At 44.0% G+C, this 21,882-nt stretch overlaps 1 protein-coding gene and 1 long non-coding RNA gene across 3 annotated transcripts; one reads left to right on the top strand and one right to left on the bottom strand.

The window, feature by feature from the left end:
* Nucleotides 1-17,825: 17,825 nt before the first annotated feature.
* On the top strand, nucleotides 17,826-18,629 carry LOC121758426. Of its 2 annotated transcripts, none has more exons than XR_006041449.1 (3): nucleotides 17,826-18,029; nucleotides 18,105-18,174; nucleotides 18,325-18,629. It is a non-coding gene; the product is annotated as an uncharacterized LOC121758426 (long non-coding RNA). The 2 variants fall into 2 exon arrangements; XR_006041450.1 differs by having other exon boundaries at nucleotides 18,105-18,191.
* Nucleotides 18,630-20,413: 1,784 nt separating this feature from the next.
* LOC121757474 (B3 domain-containing protein Os03g0212300-like) lies at nucleotides 20,414-21,334 on the bottom strand. Its single transcript, XM_042153014.1, has 3 exons — nucleotides 21,284-21,334; nucleotides 20,934-21,201; nucleotides 20,414-20,850 (listed from the first exon to the last, which is right to left on the bottom strand). The coding sequence occupies exons 1-3, from the start codon at nucleotides 21,332-21,334 to the stop codon at nucleotides 20,414-20,416; spliced, it is 756 nt and encodes a 251-aa protein (XP_042008948.1).
* Between the last annotated feature and the right edge of the window lie 548 nt (nucleotides 21,335-21,882).

Genomic DNA, 21,882 nt, shown 5'->3' with positions numbered 1-21,882 from the left:
GGTGGCTTATAGGCTTAAGTTGCCAGTGAGTAGTCGCGTGCACGACGTGTTTCATGTAGGGCTGTTAAAGCCTTTTGTTGAGGGGGTCAGCAAGGAGACAACGTCGCTCCCCGTTACCTTCGCGCGTGGTAGACCGGTGGTCCGCCCATTGCGGGTGCTGGATCGACGAACGGTGTGGCGCGATGGGACGTCGGTGGAGGAGCTGCTGCTGGAATGGGAGGAGGACGCCGGTGATCCGAGTTGGGAACCTAGAGATGTGGTGCAACGCCAGTTTCCATCCTTGCTCCTTGAGGACAAGTTCGCCGCTATCGGGGGGGAGTTGTTACGGTACCGACGGCCGATCACCCCGAGGAGTCGGCTCACGACGAGGCAATAGAAGAATTAGACGTGGACACGAGAGATAGAGGAGCCAGGGAGACGGAGAGAACCATCGCCAGAGATCGCGCGCGTAGGCAGCGCCGACCTTCGGCCCGTCTGGCCGACGTAGCACATGCATGAGGAGGACGAGACTTATTTCCTTTAGCTTAGTATTTCTTTTATTAGTTTTCTTTATTTTATTATCATTAGTACTTTTGGGCTTATTTAATTTAATTGCGTCGAGTGAATTATAAACTCCTTTCCGGGTTTTCTTAGTTGATTCTTTCCCGGATCGTAGGTCGAATCAACCCTAGGGTCCTAGTACAAATAGGCGTGTATTTTATTTCTCTCCTTATGAAATAAGATATTTTTACGCTAATTTTCCTTTCTTCTTCACAAAGAAGCCTAATTCCTAACGTCGTTGATCGACGGGCAAAGATTCCCGCGACTTCATGAAGGAATTGAATCGAGTTAAGGAATTCATCCTTAACAACTTGCCTAGTGGTAAAGGCTAAGTCTATGACTTTTAATGGTTCTTAAGGATCTCAAAGAGATGGAGTTCTCAAAGAGACCAAGTATGGCAAGGTACTTGACTAAGAATCACCTATGTAAGTGCGAAGTGTGGTCGCTTCATAAAATGCACTTATGAATCCAAAGTGATGTCCAAGACCGCAATGGACACAAACGTGAGAACGGATGAGGTTGAAGTGTTTAAGCGTTAACACCATTGTCTCGGTGCACGTTATGGGGGATTAGTTCAAAGCATCGCGCTACTAAGCCGCCTGTGTATTCGATGGTGTCGACTATGGAGGGTTCAAAGCCAACAACTACCTATCCTTATGCTTATATACCTCTCAAGGGTTGAGCTTGTGTCTGCATGCATATGCATTCGGCTATTTCCACTCGTGTGGGGGATTGTAAAAATCATGGATTAAATATGCCCGGTCAATGAATTTTGACCAAATAATAAAAGTGACGAGACATTTAATTTTGTGAAATTAAATGATATAGCATCGATCTACATTTTACGTAGATAAATTTAGTATATTCACATTCTCAAATCCGATTTCCGGTGAGTGAGAAATGGTGGATTAAAGTTGGGCATAATTAGCTTTTAATTAAAGCTTGGAGTTGGAGCTTAGGGAATAATTAACTAGTGTTAATTATCCCACATAGGAGAAGTAACACATATTTTAATGTGTTTAAATTAAGTGACTTTATGTTACTTAATAATTATAGTGGACCAAGATGGGTGAAAGAACCCACACGCGCTCACACGCGCGCGCGCGCCGCCGCAGTCCGCCCGCCCGAGCCCGAGCCCGTGCCCGTGCCCGTGGTCGTGGTCGTGGTCGTGGTCGTGGTCGCGGCCGCGGGCCTCTGGCCAGGGCCCGGGCCCGGTCCCGATCTCGATCTTGGACTTGGACTTGAACTTGGATCTTGGATCTTGGCAATTGGTCTTTGGGTGGTCTTTGTGCTTGGGCTTGTCCCTAGCCCAAACTTAATCTTTTTATATGCTAGTCATTCCACTGCATTAGACACACATTACACAAGCATAAGCTCTCTCCCTCTCTCTGCATTGTGTTTCTGTCGAAGCTCTGCCCTCTCCTCCATCCAGTTCGCCGGAGCTTGCTGCATCACCAGAGACGTAGCCGTTTTACCTTTGGGGACGACACGCCAAACCGAGAGCACTACCGGGGCGTATCTCGTCTTGCGGGAAGAGGCCTCCTCGACTCGGCTAAACTTATTCACGGTTACTGTTTCAATTTCAGTTGTAATTTTTAGTTCAGTTTCTCCTTTTGCATTCTTTCTTTGGGTTTGTATTACGCCCGGCTTTTATCTCTTGTAATCCCAGAAACCAGCAGTAATGTATTATTTGGATCGGGCCTTGTTCGCTTGAGCGATTTTGGCTCTTCATCCATTGATTTAGAACTAGTGGTTTCATTCTCAATTCTCTTCTCAGAATTAGATACAATATTTTCCTTGTCTGTGCGAGGAAATATATTTTTCAAGAAATATGTCATTACTTGACTTGATTGTTGTTCCTATAGTCACAGTTTGTATTTCAGACTTATAGACAACAAATTGATATGCACCACTATTAAGTGCATATCCAATAAAGATACAATCAACCGTTTCAGGACTGATTGTAACTTCTTTCGGCGGAGGAACCATCACCTTTGCCAAACTCCGGCGAACTGGATGATGGCGATGGCAGAGTTTCAACGGAAGACTATGCAAAGAGGGGGAGAGAGCTATGCAAATGCTATGCTTGTGGTTGTGTAGAGAATGCAATGGATGCATGCCTATTTATAGGCAAAGTCCACTTATTTGAATTGATGGAGTCAACACCCATTATGTGTGTCATGATGGCTTGATTGTAACCACCGGGGGTTACAAGCCGTTACGGACGTTACAAACGTCAACAATTGAGCATGAACCTGGACGGATGTATTTAGACACCTCTCACGTAGTTGTTCATTCCAGAAATGGATCTGAACGACTTGATCAATGTGCACGCATTCTACGAAGCTTTCTCCGTATGCTCATTTGCCACATTATTTTATCTATGCGTCCAAAATAATACTCCAGCATACATAAATAGCAATTAATCAAATAAAATAATACGCAATGTTTACATGACGATAATCCAGAACAAGATGCACACTTAATTATATAAATAGTAAATTTGTTCAAATCATGTCGAAGGCTAAACTAGTAAATTATGTTTCATCACTATAATATACATGAGACGTGATGTGTCCATAATAGCTAAGAGGTAGAAAAATGAATGATGTTACAGTGACAACAACCTTGAATTTGTGAGCTTGCTTCTCATGCAAACCACAACGTTTAAAAAAAAGTTATAGAGCACCACACATACATATCCATGTAACATCAAGGGGTATAATTGCATGCTATTACTCCCTCCGTCCCACTTTAGGAGTTCCGATTTACTATTTTTGAGTGTCCCACTTTAAGAGTCCCGGTTGGAGTATTCCATAATTAGTAATAGGCCCCACATTCCACCCACCTTTTTTCTACTCACATTTTATTATAAAACTAATATATAAAAGTAGGACTCACATTCCACTATCTTTTTTCACCAACTTTCCTTTACATTTCTTAAAACTCGTGCCGAACTCAACCGGGACTCCTAAAGTGGGACGGAGGGAGTATATAATTATTAATTACATATAAATCGAATTATGCACTTCTATTTTATTTCAAAAGCATATTATCTAACTTCATACTCCGTAACTTATTGTCCAATATCAACAACAAAAAAGTATATACACAAGGAGACTAGAGGGGATGACATAGAGCTAGAGTTAGAGAAATAAAAAAAAACAAGAAAAACAAAGTCGTTGTTGCGGTGCGGTGCTGCTTGCCAGTGGTCAATTGATGGTGACGTGAATTCAGTTGTGATATGATTCTTCGTCGCTTGATTGATGCACGACGAAGAATCTACGAAGAACGCATCAAAAGACTTGAAAGAGGTAGATTGGCGGGCTGAATGAATATTAAAGCCACAACAGGGATGAATGAAACTGTTGATAAGTCGGATAAAAAAATCTCGATGAATTAATCATTTAAGAGAGAACTCAAAGAGAAAAACTCATAAAATAAAATAAAATAAAAAAATTAAAGAAAAATAAATTAAAAGGAAATTCTAGTTTACATAAGGAAGAAATTCCATTTATTATTGTTCAAATTTCATTCTACTTATTTAAATTAATTAAAAAAACAACTTAAATAGTCTCCAAATCATAATATATGCATCAAGTTGTCTTATTAGGTAGTTATTTGTCACACCTCAAATTTAAAATTATGGTAAAAAAATATACACACGTACAAACTATCTAAAAAAATATACTCCCCATGCTCTTTCCAATTCGTCACCCCCACGTCATTATTTCTATACAACACCACACACATTTTTCTTAATTAATTGTTGGTGATCACAGTGGTCAGTAACAAGATTAACACAGTAGATAAAATAATAATAATAAAAATAGATAATTGATTTGGAGAAAATAAAATACTACAACCAACAGCAAGTAAATAAAGTGAATAAAAGATGAGGGAGACAAGAAAGAAGGGGAATGGTGCTGGTAAGCAAATAAAGGGGAAGTGGTTGCTTCGTCAATTGTTTGCTAAGTTCATGATTAAAGTTGGAATTTCATTGAGGAAAAACCATCATTAAATTAAGACCATGGTAATGACCTCATAACTGTATTTCTCTTTTTAATTTATTTTGTATTAGTGATGTTAATTCGTTATCCAAAAATAATCATCACCCCTCCAATATCAGATTTCTAGGCATAAGCATTCACCAATGCTATAAGAAGGAGGTTATTGACATTCAAGTTATTAATTATTTGTACACATTATTGGGTTTGAGATTCTTTGTTTACTCACACTAATTACATGCATTACCGGTGGAAGAAGTTGTAGTATCTATTAGTGGTATACTCACGTTTAATAAAATTAATAAGTAAAAGTTGTGAATATAGGCTATGAATGACGTGGGTAATGTGATGATCTTGCGTAATAAATGGTATTGGCTTCCCCTATATATGGTTATATCCCTAATTAACTATTCTGATCGCAAAATTGACAGAATCATAGGAAAGAGGAATTTAGCCAAAACTATATAATGGAGTTGGCTAGCCTTGTAGTTTTAGTACCATGCTCAATCAACAAAAATATAGATTAAAGGAGGATGTTTGAGTTAAGAATCCAACTTAAGAACTTTGGAACTCGTTCAATGAAATTGAAGGCAATCCAATGACAACTTTTACCAAACAATCTATCTAAATTGGCTCAACATATAAGTCTAAACTCTAGAAGAGATATCTTTACATTAATTGAATGATCAATTAAATACAATTACAATGAAATTGAAATTCATATAAATAATCTCACAAGAAGAGGATATAATGGTGATAAAAAAGGTCCAATGCGTGAAGTTTGACTTCAGTGAAAATATAAGTGAGGCTGAAACACTATATTTCTGTATTAACAAATGAAAATTATGACGGCGAGACACTCAGTTTCTAGAAGAAGTAACAGTAATAAATGGACCTATTCATGACAAAGGAAATATTCTAGACTAGATGTCATTATTAAGTAACACAAGTACTATATTTTTCATATTAGCCTATAATATTTTTAATCATTTTTATTTATTCGTAACTGTCCTATGAAAAAGTTCGAATGGTGAATGTCCAAATTGCAGTTTGGGAATTGTGAACCCAAATTCTTCTTCCATGCCACTTTAAGTTGCGAACCTCTTTGTGAATCAAAATTGTGATAACACCAAAGAGTAAAAGTAATTCAGGCGCCATTGATGCAAATTAAGAAACTTAATACATTAAAATTCATCAAAATTGTGAAAGTAATGTTAGTTTCAAGTATAATGTTTATAATAAAATTAAAATTTAATTCACATATGTTGAAAATTATGAGACTAACTAAAATCCAACTAAAAGTTAATTCACATATGTCTTCCAATTCCATAACGAAAAATTTGTCGTTTAAATCATAATTTATGATTGACTTTTGGTCAATCTCGTAACTTTCAAAAGTACCAAACCTAAAATCCTAAACCTAATTTTTATATATTTTATTACTATTATATTTTCACAAGATAAGTACTACTACCGTTGTCCCTTAAAAATATAATTTTTTTCCTCTTTAGTTCGTCTCCTAAAAATAGAAACTTTCTATTTAAGGAAATTTATTTTCTCTCTAATAAGGCGAGACTCATTTTCCACTAACACACTTTTCTTTGTACCTCTCTCTTACTTTTCCAATTTTGTATTAAAACATGTGCCGTTTCAAAAGTTTCTATTTTTAGGAGACGGGAAGAGTAAAAAGCATCTAGAAATCGACCACCATAGTGTAGAACAATGTAAAATTTTTCCAAGAGTCAATCAAAATCTATTATTTAAACAACAAATTCTATTGAAATTTTAATCGTATAACCCAATTACGAATGCTATGATTTAATTTGCTTGTTTTTAAAAGGTAATTTTCCTTTTTATTATGACAGCCATTTGACATATACTTCCAATGTCCTAGCTCGAGTGATTGATTTTTTTAGCTATTGTTTTGCAAAGATGATTATAAAAAGTTAAAGTGGAGAGAAAGTAAAGTAAGAGAGATAATAATATAGTATAGAGTTGTATCTACATTATTCGCTTACTTGCTTTAATTTTTCTTAACTTTAACTATTTATTATTATTTTCTCCAAACACGTGTTAAAAAGCAGTCAATCACTTAACATAGGACGAGAGAGCAGTATATGTTTCCATTATGATGGGGTACGAACTAAACCCTAATGGCAAGCCCAATAACAGTGACGGCCCACCAGCCCAGAGCCCAAGAAAGAGTATCTGTTCGGCACCAAAGAGTTCGGCACGACCAAAGAGTTCGGACTCAGCCTACAGCTCGGTAAAAGCCGACCAGTCAAGCTCTCCTCTCAGATCGGCAAGAGCTGATCGGTAAAGTCCAGCAGTTCGGTCTCAGCATTCGACCGAACTAGGAGTTAGTGGACTCACGAAAGGCCTCCACGACCTCCACTATACCCACGATCTATTTAGTGGTATGAAGCAGTTATTGAGCAGTTATTGCTCACCCACGATCTTGTTAGTGGGGCTGCAAACCACGATCCTAGTTCAATGTATAAATAGAACTTAGATCTGATAGAAAAGGGTTAAGCTCTCTAGAGATAAAATCATATAGCAAGTCTGCGTTGTAAGCTGTAATCCCAGATCAAGCAATACAATCTTGCCCTCCCTTCTTCCCGTGGACGTAGATTTACCTCAGTAAATCGAACCACGTAAATTCACCGTGTCATAATCTTCATTCTCTACCAGCATTTATTAACATCAATAATTCGCGGATTCATCACTGGCGCCGTCTGTGGGAAAACAGAGAACAAAATTTGTGATAAAGCGAATTTTTGATCCATTTTTTCCACCCAAAAAATGCATACCAGATCGCAGAATACCCGTATTCCAGCCCGTGAGAACCAGGAGGAAGCCAATCCATCCCATAGGTCGGGAAAACAGCCTAGGGATAAATCCACCACCAGTTCTCATGGCGAAGGAACAAGCCGCTCCAAAAATCGTCCCACTGAGTCTTCCCAGCAGCCCGATTTGAATGAGGCTGTCAAGCAGTTTTTGGCTGAAAAGCAGGAGGAATTCTTAACCTTCCTGCGAAAAAGCCAAAAGCAGCCGGAGACGAAAACGACGGATTCTCCTTCTCCCTCCGCACAAGAAAGTCACTACCGCAGTAGTGTCGCATCTCCCAGGAGAAAGAATCCTCAACCCCGACATATTCCAGCTCCTCCTCGGTACCGGAATCACAGGAGAACTCAATCTCCTCCATACCGACGAGATATCGGATTCGCCGTGTACGGAGCACTGAAGACTCCGTTCTCGGACGACATCACCCGAACTCCCCTACCACAGAACTACCGAACTCCGTCGATGACTTACGACGGGCTCGTGGACCCTCACGATTTCTTGGGGCGCTATCAATATAACATGGCGAACCAGGGTCTCAACGAGGTCCACATGTGCAAGCTGTTTCCCGAGCTGCTCATCGGGAACGCGAGAAGGTGGTTCGATAGCCTCCCCCAGGGCAGCATCAGATCTTACCGAGATCTAATGGATGCCTTCCACAGGAGGTTCTTTCAGAAAGCGGAAGCCCGAATCACTTCGGCTCAGCTGCTTTCCATTCGTCAAGGTCGCGACGAAAAAATTAGCGACTTTATGACAAGATTCCACAAGGAATGCCTGCAAGTAGACGATCTCAACGATCTGCTTGTCATCTCGGCATTCCAAAATGGAATCCTGCCCGGAGCTCTCTACAGGAAGCTCGTTGAGTGCGGTCCGCAGACAGCTCAGGAAATGTGGGACATTGCGGACCAGTACTCCCGGGCCGATGAGGCAGACCGTCGCAAACGGTCGTTAGACAGCTCATCGTCCCGAGGAGACAGAAGGAAGCCCGATCATAGCGATCAGGGGCATCCTCGCCGGACTCCATTTGAAAGAATTCAAAGGGCTCCGGTGCAAGACAGATTGGGACCTCGTCTCAATCCCGAGAAGCCGCCCGCTCAGTTCGTACCGCTGAACAAGCCGAGAGCGGAAATTTTCGAACTGCACTCTGACCTATTCGAAAAGCCAAAGCGGATGACGAAATCAGCCGCGCGCCGACCACAGGATAACTACTGCTCCTACCATCAAGACCACGGTCACGATACTGAGGAGTGCAGAAACTTGGCTGCAGGTATCGATGTTCTTGTGAAGGCAGGGACATTGAAAAAATACCGAAGTAAGCAGCCAAAGAAGAATAAAAAGCAGAGTGGTGCGAACTGCGCTCCTCAGGATCCGAAAAGGCAGCCGGATCCCGAAGACGATGACGAGCCGCAATATGATGGAATAATCCAGACTATTGACGCGCTCCCTGCCGGGAAGACCAAGTCGTCCCTAAAGTCAGAACGCAGAGGCTCCAATCGAGAGGAGCCAACGCATAAAAGGCTGAAGCAGGACGAAGTGATTACGTTCTCGGCTGCTGATCCCGTCCCGGCCATCTCTCCTCACCAAGACGCCATTGTCATCCAAGCCGGAGTGGCAAACAAACTGATCCACAGGGTGTTTGTGGATACAGGAGCGTCGGTTAGCATTCTTTTTAAAGAGTGCTTCGACAAACTAGAAGTGGACCCAGCTCGGCTCAGTCCGGCTCCGCTTCCCCTGAAGAGCTTCACTCAGGAGGACACCCGCCCTGAAGGTATTATCAGCCTTCCGATCACGGTGGGGAAAGCGCCTACTAGCTCCAGTACGATGATTGAGTTTTTCGTGGTGAAAGCTCGGTCCCCGTACAACGTCATCCTGGGAAGAGACTGGCTCAACACAGTTCGGGCCGTTTGCTCCACCTATCACCTCACCATCAAGATCCCTACTAAAGGAGGGATAGCGGTCATCCGAGGTGACCAAAAGAGAGCAAAGGAATGTCTGCAAATTGCGCTTAGAAGTGCCGAGCAGTCAGATCGGCACCACCAAGCATAGCAATCACAGCAGCCGGAGTCAGAGGCGATGACCGAAGTCATACCGGAGCCGAACTCGATGACAGTTCAGCTGTACGAAGACGATCCATCCAGAACGGTTAAGATCGGTTTCGCGGGAACGCCCCTACTTCGGGAAAAAACCATCCAGCTCCTCAAGGAGTATAAAGACGTCTTTGCATGGTCTCCGTTGGACATGACCGGAGTGCCCCCCGAGGTAATCACTCATCGGTTAAATATTGATCCTTCAGTCCGGCCGATAAAACAGAAGCAAAGACTCTTTGCGGCAGAACGAAGTCAAGTCATCCATGACGAAGTCCGTCAATTATTGAAGGCGGATGTGTTATTCGAAGTGAAGTATCCTTCGTGGGTGGCCAATCCTGTCATGATCAAGAAAAAGGAAGGAGGATGGCGGATGTGCATAGATTTCACCGATCTAAATAAGCACTGTCCCAAAGATTGCTATCCCCTTCCGAACATAGATAAAAAAGTAGAAGCTTTGATAGGCTTTGAAATTTTTTGTTTTCTTGATCTGTACAAAGGATACCATCAAGTTTTAATGGATGAGATTGACGCTTCAAAAACGGCCTTCATTACTGATTTCGGCATTTTCGCTTATAAAAAGATGCCGTTCGGTTTAAAGAATGCCGGAGCCACTTATCAAAGGATGGTAGACAAGCTTTTTCGGCACCTGATTGGAAAGGAGGTCGAAGTGTATGTTGACGATATAGTCGTCAAAAGCAAAAGCACTTCGGAGTACGAGCACAACCTCAAGTCCACTCTCGACGTGCTCAAGAAAGCCAACCTCAAACTTAATCCCCAAAAGTGTACCTTTTTGGTAGATTCGGGAAAGTTTCTGGGTTGTTGGGTTTCAAAGGACGGACTCAAGGCAAACCCCTCAAAAGTTCAAGTCGTTCAGAACATGGCAATGCCGAAGTCCATACATGACGTGCAAAGGCTAACCGGATGTCTAGCCGCACTGAATCGATTCCTTTCCCAAGCAGCCGAAAAGCAACTGCCGTTCTTCAAGGTGTTGAAAAAGGCACCAAAGTTCGAGTGGGGAGCCGAGCAGAAAAAGGCCTTTGACGAACTCAAAAGTTATCTAGCCGAGCTTCCTATTCTCTCTGCTCCAACCGAAGCCGAAGTAATATTCTTATACTTAGCGGCATCGGATCAAACCATCAGCGCGGTGCTTGTACGAGAAGAAGGCCTAAAGCAGCTTCCCATCTACTTTACAAGCCGAGCATTAAGAGGTCCAGAAACAAGGTATCAACCTCTGGAAAAAATTGCTCTGGCATTAGTAAATGCAGCAAGGAGACTGCGGCCATACTTCTATGCTCACAAGGTATGCGTCTTAACTGATCTGCCACTTCGGCAAGTGTTGACCAAACCAGAAGCATCAGACAGAATCGCCAAGTGGGCTATAGAGTTGGGAGAGCACACAATTGAATATCTACCTCGGAAAGCCATCAAGGGACAAGCCTTGGCAGATTTTCTTGCAGAAGCAAAGTTCGATCAAGCAATTCCTGTTATTGCCGAACAGAAGAATTCTGCCAATGCCGAACTAGCACAGCCCTTGGAATCCGAAGTAGAGCCGCCGGACTGCTGGAGCGGATTCGTAGATGGAGCTTCAAACAAGATGGGAAGTGGAGCTGGTATTTTACTTGTCGCTCCCGACGGACACGAGGTAACCTACTCACTTCGGTTCCTATTCCCCACTACTAATAATGAAGCCGAGTACGAAGCCCTCCTGGCCGGACTCCAGTTAGCGCAAAGTCTGCTCGTCAAATCTCTCAAAGTCCATTGTGATTCACAAGTCATAGTAAATCACATGTTGGGTACAAGTGAAGCTCGTGACGAGAGAATGAAGAAGTATTTGGACAAAGCGCAAAGCATCAGCCGAAGTTTCTCCTATTTTCGGATAATCCGCATTCCCAGAGCGGAAAATAGCCGAGCAGATACCTTAAGTAAGTTGGCCTCAGATCCGAACTCAAAGGCGGAAGAATTAATGCATCGAAGCATTGATGAAGCCGAGGTACATTCAGTATCCAGCTCGCCGAACTGGATGACGCCGATCTTGCAGTATCTGGATCAAGGACAATTGCCCGAGGATAAGAGAGAAGCTCGGAAGATCACATGCCGAGCACTTCGGTACGAACTTCATGAAGGAGTCCTCTTTAGAAAGTCTTATCTCCAGCCGTTATTGCGGTGCGTAGGACCAGAAGAGACGGACTACATCCTCAGAGAAGTTCATGAAGGATCGTGCGGTAGCCACATCGGAGCCAGAGCTTTAGCTAAAAAAGTTCTGAGATGGGGATATTATTGGCCAACCATGGTACAAGAGGCAGTGCAGCTCGTCAAGAAGTGTACGAAGTGCCAAATTCATGCAAATGTCCCAAGGATGCCGCAGACCGATCTATACACTATGCAAAGCCCTTGGCCTTTCATGCAATGGGGCATAGACATAGTGGGACCACTTCCTCAAGCTCCTCGGCAAATGAAATTCCTTATCGTTGCCGTGGACTACTTCACGAAGTGGGTGGAGGCTGAACCATTAGCTACGATAACGAGCTCAAAGGCATTGGACTTCGTCTGGAAGAACATAGTGTGCCGATTTGGCATACCCCACATCCTCATCTCGGATAATGGGACTCAGTTCACCGACAAGACGTTCAAGAATTGGTGCCAAGAGCTGAACATTCAACAGCGGTTCACTTCGGTCTCCCATCCCCAAGCAAACGGACAAACGGAAGTAACGAACCGGATTCTGGTGAAAGGGTTAAAAGCTCGGTTAGAACAAGCCAAAGGACAATGGGTAGAAAATCTCCCTCAAGTCCTATGGTCCTATCGAACTACGCCCAAAACCTCCAACGGTGAAACTCCGTATAGTCTGGTGTACGGCACTGAAGCCGTAATTCCGGTGGAGATCGGCATACCCAGTCCCCGAACTCTAAATTTCTCCTCAGAAATGAATGACGACGGACTGAGAGCAGAACTAGATCTCGCCGAAGAAAGAAGAGAATTGGCGTGCATAAAAGCAGCCAAGTATAAGGAGCAAGTAGCCCGGTATTATAACCAAAGGGTGAAAAAGCTTCAATTTCAAGTGGGAGATCTCGTCTTGAGAAACAACGAAGTAAGCCGAGCAGAAAAGCTGGGCAAGCTCGAGCCCACATGGGAGGGTCCATATCGGGTGTCAGAAGTCCTCGGCAAAGGGTCTTATAAATTGACTCACATGTCAGGAGAACAAGTACCCCGAACATGGCACGTCTCCAACCTCAAGAAGTTCCACTTGTAAGAGACAGTCCGGTCAGTCTGTCTTGTGTCTAGTTCGGTCATAGGGGTACATGTTTTTATTTGTTTGTTTTTTACTTGTACTTTTTACTTGTCGTTTTATAAAAAGTTTAAAGTTTTTTTCTTTCGTCTTTTTCATTTTTTCTCTATGTGTTTTGTCTCTATGTGCTTGTCGTCTCTTACAAATGGTACCAAGGTATATCGTTCTTTAAAGACTGATCCCCTTTTTAGATCGATTATTAAAGACTATTGTGAGTCCAAGCTTCTAAGGAGGATATAAGACCACAATTCGGCTTAACAAGCAGTCCGTCTGAAACGAACTGCAATAAGCCAACGATTGTGAGTCCAAGCTTCCAAGGAGGATACAAGACCGCAATTCAGCTTAACAAGCACTTCGTCTGAAACGAACTGCAATAAGGGAAAGTCCGATCCACGCGATAAACCTCGCCGAATTAGGACGACCAAGTTCGGTCAAAGAAGTTTACCTCATAAGACCGGGGACGACCATGTCTGGTCAAAGAGGTTTACTGCATAAGACCACTTCGGTTAACTGGGAAAGTCCGATCCACGCGATAAAACTCGCCGAATTAGGACAAGGGAAAGTTCGATCCCGGCGACAAAAATCGCCAAATTAGAACACAAACCAAGTCTGGTCAAAGATGTTTATTTCATCAGACCAAAGACGAGTCCGGTCAAAGATGTTTATTTCATCAGACCAAAGACGAGTCCGGTCAAAGATGTTTATTTCATCAGACCAAAGACGAGTCCGGTCAAAGATGTTTATTTCATCAGACCAAAGACGAGTCCGGTCAAAGATGTTTATTTCATCAGACCAAAGACGAGTCCGGTCAAAGATGTTTATTTCATCAGACCAAAGACGAGTCCGGTCAAAGATGTTTATTTCATCAGACCAAGGACCAAGTTCGGTCAAAGAAGTTTACTTCATAAGACCGAGGACAAGTACGATGAAATTTTTTCGCTAAGCTGTAAATACAGTGTTAGAAGCGAAAACAAAATTTCATTTTTCAAATCTTGTTCGGCATACAACTCAGCTACCCTACAAAATGGCGTTACGCTATTACAAAGAACTATTCTACTGTCCAGGGTTGCTGAAGTTAAGCCACCTATCTGCAAAATCCTCTGGAAGCCGAGTTCGGTTGTTCCGAGCAGATGAAGAATAAGCAGGTCGACGAGATGCTATCCTCGACCCAACGCCTCTTCCCCGAGCCCGAGAAGTCCTAACACCTCGGCGATGAAGAGTCTCTGCAATAATCATCTGCTGATCTTGCTCGCTCATAGTCACAACTCCTCGGCGAATTTCAGTCCGTCCCTGTCTTGACGATTCCGGTTGCTCCTGAGCCCGTTCTCGTCTTGGCGTTTCCGGCTGTTCCGGAGTTCGTTGTTGACTGGAAGTAGGATTTTGAACAAGGGAGCCAGAGGCTTGATCTGGAGTGCGAGCATCTGTTGGCACGACATGCCGAAGGAATCTTTCTATGGGGGGGCGCCGAGAAAGAACAATGTCGTACCGGGAAGCCCAGCGCCGTAATGATTTCACAACTTGTTGGCAAGCCGAGCTCTCCAGCGCATTGTTCCTCCGGAGTACATGATATTCCTCCCACAGTTCGTCAACTCGACTCTGAACATCTGATATGGTCAATCCCCCGCGCACACGGATGTAATCCTCGTACGCAGTCCTCTCAGCAACGGTCGTATTCAGCTCGGCCTCCAGATCCTTCTTATCGGACTCTAAGTCCTTATTATCGGCCTCCAGCTTCACTAAACGAGCCAGAAGCTCGTCATTCTTCGTCTGATCGGCTATAGCTCTTTTCTCAGCTTCGTCTAAAGCCGAAGAGTACAGCCGTTTCCAGTGAAGTATCTCCATCTCCTTGAGTACAAAGCAGCTATATTAGTTCGGCAGCTGTACCGAGCAGATAGTAAAATACAACAGGAATAAAGGCGAGTACGAAAAGCTATACGAAAACAAGTGTAGAGAATTTTTTCATTCACAAGGAAAATTTTTTACACTAGGAGGGCTTCAAGGCCATTTTACAAAGAAGAAGCTAGACTAAGAGAAGGGAGACGAAATCATACTCCGCCAGCTTCGTCTCCGGCTCCTTGGTCTGGTTCAGCTTCTTTCTCCTGAACTACCTCAGCCTCCGCCTCGCCTCCTGCCGGCCTCGCCTCCGCCTCCTGATCGGCCTCCTTCTCCGGATGCCCGGCCCGCTCGACTTCGGCCTCCAGCTCCAGCGGCTCGGCCTCACCCTCTCCGTTGTAAGTCGAAGCGGGTGAAACGGGTCCCACGGAGGCAAAGATAGCCTCCAGGTTCTCGTCCCGATCAGCTCGGCAACTCCGGACTCGGTCTGCAGAAAGCAGGACCGAGGATGAAGCGAGCTCCTCAAGGAGCGGCAGATTCTGAAGCCGAGCTGCTATCTCTCGGCTGTACAGAGGCAGCACGACGTCGGCCCCCTGCTCGCCCTTATCGGCAATTAGCCTTACCAGGCTACCGACAAAGGCCGAGAACTGGCTGCTCAAAAAGAGTTTCTCCGTGTAAACACGGAGAGCCTCCCCTTGGGCAACCACGGCAGCAGCATCGCTCCGCTTCGTCTGCTCTCGCTGGATGACGAGCTGGTTTTTGGCAAACTGAGCTTCATCCTGGGCCGAAATCCTAGCAGCTCTGGCCTTCTCAAAGTTAGCCTCAGCCTGTTCGGCCCGATGACAAGCAGCCGCCAACTTCCTCTGCATCTCGGCATAGTCATTGGACGCTTTGGAGAGTTCGACGGCGACGAGCTTGGAGAGCATATCGTTCCTCTGAAAATGGATAAAGAAAAAAGTCAACAAAGGGGCCACAAAAAATACAGAAAAAAAAGCAAGGCCAGAAAATCAAGAAGAGAGTTCACCTCGGCGAAGTCCGTGGGCCATAAAAACGGCTCACAGATATGTTCCGAAGGAGGCGCCAAGACCACATCTTTCTCTGGCACTCTCGGGGGCTTCTGGGCCCTCCCCTTCCCCTTTGCCGAAGTCGACTCCGGCTTCTTCGGATCCGAAGAGGTTTTTTGCCTTTTCGGAGTCCTCTCGGCATCAGACGCCGAGCTGGTGGTTTTCGGCCTCTCCGGCTCCTTGGACTCCGAAGATTTGCGGCTAGCCTTACTCAGCATGTACACTGCCAAAAAGCGAGAAAGCAAAGTCAGATTTTCTTCGTTAAAGCAGTAGAGCATAAAGATAAAGAGAAATCCTCACCCTCGGCCTCTTCGTCCGAAGACGAGATGTCGAACACGACGTCGCCCTTGACGAGCTCAGACTCCGTGTATTGTTTCCTAACTATGGGAATCTTGTTGAGCTCGCCATCGAGCTCGTCCAACGGTTCAGGCCGAGGGTGACGGATAACGGACTCCGGCCCTCTCCAGGGAAAACTAGGAGCCGCGGTCCTATCATAGTAGAAGAAGCGATTTTGCCACTTCGGCCACTTCGTTTTACAAAAGGCTCTAAAGGGCTGTAAAGGGATCAAGTAAAACCAAGACCCCTTCCTCTTAAATTGAAAGAATTTAAGGATCGCCTTCAAAGACAAATCCCTTCCTAACCTACGGAGTTCGGCAGCAAAGGCCGACAAGTGCCTCCAAGAGTTCGGAGTCACTTGGCCTAAAGGAAGCTGAAAAAAATCTAGTAAATCTATAAAGGCAGAAGGGAGGGGGAAACGAAGCCCGCATTCTAAGCAGGCCTCGTACACGGTGGCGTACCCCTCCGGCGGGGAGTCAGCCCTATGATCACCGTCAGGTACCACCGCCTTTCCCCCAGGAAAAAAGTATTTTTCGGGTAGGGATACCACAGTATCCTTACTCAAAATACTATGGAAATACTCTACGGTCTTCTCCCCGGACCCTTTCCGGCCAGAAGACCCCTTATCCCCTTTCCTACCGCTACCCGACTCCGAAGAAGAAGAAGACATTTTTCTTACTTTTTGAAGGTGAAGAAAGTCTGAAGAAGCTCTTGAAAGCGGAAGAAAATTTCTCGAGAAAGAGAGAGTATAGAAGACGCAACAGCAAAGGTGTTCAAATGAGGAAGAAAAAGCATATTTATTAGATACGGGAAAGATTTCGAGATCGTTGCGCCGTTTCGAATCCCACCTTTTCAGGATTCAACGGCCGGATTTTACTGTCGCATTTAATGCAGGCACGCGCAAGGCATGTCCCCTGACGTCAGCCTCCCCCTTACCATTATCCAGAATGCCGAAGTGACTCACCTCGCCGAAGTGATTCACTTCGCTTTTCGGGGGGGGTAGTGATGGGGTACGAACTAAACCCTAATGGCAAGCCCAATAACAGTGACGGCCCACCAGCCCAGAGCCCAAGAAAGAGTATCTGTTCGGCACCAAAGAGTTCGGCACGACCAAAGAGTTCGGACTCAGCCTACAGCTCGGTAAAAGCCGACCAGTCAAGCTCTCCTCTCAGATCGGCAAGAGCTGATCGGTAAAGTCCAGCAGTTCGGTCTCAGCATTCGACCGAACTAGGAGTTAGTGGACTCACGAAAGGCCTCCACGACCTCCACTATACCCACGATCTATTTAGTGGTATGAAGCAGTTATTGAGCAGTTATTGCTCACCCACGATCTTGTTAGTGGGGCTGCAAACCACGATCCTAGTTCAATGTATAAATAGAACTTAGATCTGATAGAAAAGGGTTAAGCTCTCTAGAGATAAAATCATATAGCAAGTCTGCGTTGTAAGCTGTAATCCCAGATCAAGCAATACAATCTTGCCCTCCCTTCTTCCCGTGGACGTAGATTTACCTCAGTAAATCGAACCACGTAAATTCACCGTGTCATAATCTTCATTCTCTACCAGCATTTATTAACATCAATAATTCGCGGATTCATCACATTACAATCTTATTCTTGAATACGTACCACCGACTGCATCATGTGTTGCATGCTTATTTTAAATTGACCAGTTATCTAACCATTTATCTATGTTGTTCGTTTTGAATTCTCTACAATCCACATCTATATGTAACTTTCATAAGTTCATTTAAGATGCCGGCAGAAATCCTTTTCACTTGCCGACATACTAATAATCATAACACAACTTATATCAACTAAGGGCTCGTTTGATTGCCCGGAGAGGGTAAGATAAGCCCTCTTATCTAGGGCGTGTATAGTATTTGATTGCCCTGATAAGCTTACCCGAATACCCGGTGTACAACCACCGACCCGGTTGTAATTGAGATACCACCCACGTTTTTGTGTATATGGCTATCGCGGTTTTCACCTCCGATACGGCCGTATGCAATGTTTCCCGATTGTGAAAAATTCAAGGTGAGTTATGTGAATGCCCAAAAGACCCTTCTATATTTGTAAATCAATTTCCCTCATTGGCGTTCAATTTTGCAGGGGTAAAAAGGATGAGGAACTTGTAATCGGACAGAATTAATTCCATTCATTCGCGTTCAATTTTGCAGCGGTGAGCACTTTATTCCGGTTAGTGCTTGGATGAATTGGTGTATTTCGTTCTCAATTGTTTGTTGGGTTCATGGTGAATTGCATTATTTCGGTTAATGCTTGGAGGAATTGTCGCAGCGTTTTGCTAATCGGTTTCATATACAATCTGTAGGTCTGAAATCGGCGTGCGTTTTGAATGGGTAACGCCGAGGATTCCCGAAAGGTATGAAATCAGGTTTCCCTAATTGGTTATGATATCGGTATTAGGTTTTGAATCGAGTGGAATATGTTGTGTTTGTTATCCAATTACGTTGACAGTATGCACGTGTTCCACCTTGGTAAGTAATTGCAGGCTATCTTCTGTGTTTTATAATTTGGACAAGATGTTGTTTCCATCCCAATTGTTTGCAATTGCTTGTATGTCCACAGAATAACCTGACCACCGTGGTGTTCTTGCTAGAAGAGATTATACGGAACCATCAAATTAACATACTTCTCATATCTTTGATGATCACATTAATTTTCCCGCAAAACCGCAAGCGTAAACGGTGGGATCGGCTAGGTCAGTCTGTGGTTCTAGATTCTATCCCGGATCATGTGCGTCAACTAGATAGGCTTGTGCGTGTGACAGACATAGCTTGTGTGGATAATTTGAGAATGGATAGGAATACCTTTGGGCGTCTATGTCGTATTCTCCGTGACCGGGTAGGCCTAGTAGACCAGAGACAAGTGACTGTAGAAGAACAAGTGGCTATGTTCCTGTGTGTGCTTGCTCATCACAAAAAATCCCGCATAGTAGGTCACAATTTCATGCGATCATCTCAAACCGTCTCCAAATATATTCACACTGTACTCCATGGAGTTCTCATGCTTCACAATCTTTTTTTGGTGAAGCCCATCCCAATAGATGAGGGTTGTATTGATCGTAGATGGAAATGGTTCAAGGTAAGTTCACATTGAGATGCTTACATAATTTTTGGATATCCGGAGCATCAATGTGGTTTGAAATGTGCTTGCAGGGTTGCTTAGGTGCTTTGGATGGGACTTACATCAATGTGCGTGTCCCAATTTCCGACGTTCCCCGGTACCGTAATCGAAAAGGTCACATCACCACCAATACACTAGCCGTGTGTGACCCCCAGCTCAGATTCACTTACCTCCTTCCTGGTTGGGAAGGCTCGGCAGCCGATTCAAGGATCTTAAGGGATGCAGTCAGCCGACCTTTAGGTCTGAAAGTACCCAAAGGTATTGTATGCACGGTTTTATAATAAATTCATCGTACTAACAACTTGTTACACCCCTTTATACTTTGACAAAGTACATGTCTTGCATTTTTCAGGATGCTACTATCTCTGCGATCAAGCATACCCAAATGCCGAAGGTTTCTTGACACTGTACAAAGGTGTCCGCTACCATCTCAAGGAATGGGGGGTCGGAAGGCAAGCCCCCCAAACACCGGAAGAGCTTTTCAACCTTAGACACTCCAAGGCGAGGAATGTCATCGAAAGATCATTCGCGGTGCTGAAGATGCGTTGGGGAATCCTAAGGTCAGCAAGCTTTTATCCCATAGATGTTCAAACTGGACTCATCATCGCATGCTTTCTTCTACACAATTACATACGAGGTGAAATGGTAGTTGATCCCGTCGAGGCTGAGGTGGTTAATGAGGCTGATATTGATGATGAGCCTGCCAACGATCCTTTGTTGTGTGGTGATAATATCAGTAGCGTGGAACCATCTGCATTATGGACCCAAAAAAGGGATGATCTTGCAAGGGAAATGTGGGGAGACAGAAATAATGGACAAGTTTGATTGTCTATGCTAAGATCTGTGCTATTTTTATGCAAATGGACCTTATTCTTTCCAGTGTTGAGTTCGATTGTGCGAATTGAAGTTACTTTCTTGGAATTTTTTTTTAATTCATGACTTATTTTCATTCAAGCTGTAATACATTTTTATTCCAGAATGCAGAGCCTTCAATTTTTTTTATTCCTGTGTTTAATCGGAGGGTCCGTATTATTTTGGCAGTAGATGTTATGTTTATTGAGGTTCATACCAGCCCAAATAATATACGATGTCAAATGGAGCTAACTGAATTTAGGAATCAAACGGCATCTGGGATTCAAAATAGCAAGCCGATTAGGAAAATTTGGTGAACAATTCTCACCACAGTACACGCTAGTTCATTCATAACACACTAACATCATACATACTAACATAGTACATAGGTGCTTCACCGAAGCTGCAGACAAAGGAAACTCTCAAGGCCGATCAAACCACACATAAAACTGAACCTCATTCCGATCAATGAGTTTGAAGTGGCACCGCACACCAACCACTACATTGTTACGTTCCTTGAAACGTCTCCAGCCGCGTTTCACCCAGATCTTGGTCTCGTTGTGGTCAAGAATGATGAACCAGCAGTCCCCGTTTACATTGAAGTACACCGGGTCTTGAAGGGAAATCATTCGAATGTGGCGGCGCCAAAAAGCCATCGGAATTTCCAGTGTCCCGTTGATGTTCGACGAATCAAACGTAACGGTGAACGTCGGGCAGCCATCCTCATCCAATACCCCTGCGTCCGAAGCGTAGTCGTCACCGTCCGACGAGTCCCCACCCTCTGATTGCGTTGGCACGTAGTCGTTCGATGTATCCACATCCGGGGCATCACTATGGTCGGAGTCTCCATATCCAGTGGCTTCGTAAGTGTAATTAGGGAAAATAGGAAAGTCAGAGGCAACGACCACATACTAACTAAATTTATTCGGTTATATCACGCACCTTGTAGATCACCGAGAGGAGGACATCCAGTTCTTGGGTTATAGCGTTTCACAAGGAATACCCCCGCGTCAACCATGGTAAAAGTAAGCACATCATGGTGAACAATTTCGTTGGTGATCCGAAAGTCCGACCAACCAGCGTGGAAATGGCAGCCACTCGCAATATTCAACACACGAACTGGGAAACTCCTCCTTCCTAGCAGCGTGATTAGTCGGCAGTCGAAAGGTAGGTTCGCACCATGAAGAGCCACAAATTCTGGTGGAATGCGCTACACATGTAACAAACACTTGGGTCAAGCATTAAGAAGTCGATGTTGTAAGCACAAAACCGAGAAAGACCAAAAACATTACCAACTCATTCAAACTAGTAGCTTCGGAAAACGTCTTGATGAAGGACGGCATTCGTAAGTACTCCATGAGTCCGTCGTTGGCCATGAATGAAAAAATCTCTTGAGAGCTTGGTGAGGTCTAGCTTTGGTAAGGTGTATTTAACACCACTGAATACACCCGCATCAACTGTGTTTCTGAGGCATTGATTAGCCATATCACTGCAACCCCATGAGCCTTATTACACTCTCTTTATTGCAGAGCCTAAGTTGGTGAACACCACACATCATAGGTTGTCAAAATTTAGCCTTTTCAGAGGCCAATTGATTGTGTTTCTTTCGGTGGGTTTTGGCAGTATATGGCTTGGCTTAACATAGCTGTTGATTCCGAGATTTGATGCATTTATTCCAACTTGTTTGACCGATGCATTAAGCACCACTAAACTGACGATTTCTTGGTAATTTAGAGAACATTAAGCACCACTAAACTGACCGCAATAATCTGTATTACAATCAACATGGTAATTTAGAGAACATTAAGCACACCCAAGCATAAATGAGGTAGTAATTATGCAAAATGTAATAAGAAAGTATCCAAATATATTGATGAAGCATGATTAAGAG

This window comes from Salvia splendens, chromosome 12, assembly GCF_004379255.2.
Source record: "Salvia splendens isolate huo1 chromosome 12, SspV2, whole genome shotgun sequence".
Classification (NCBI taxonomy): Eukaryota; Viridiplantae; Streptophyta; class Magnoliopsida; order Lamiales; family Lamiaceae; genus Salvia; species Salvia splendens.
The sequence above is the reverse complement of the archived record's forward strand: the minus strand, read 5'-3'. Positions and strand labels throughout refer to the sequence as shown.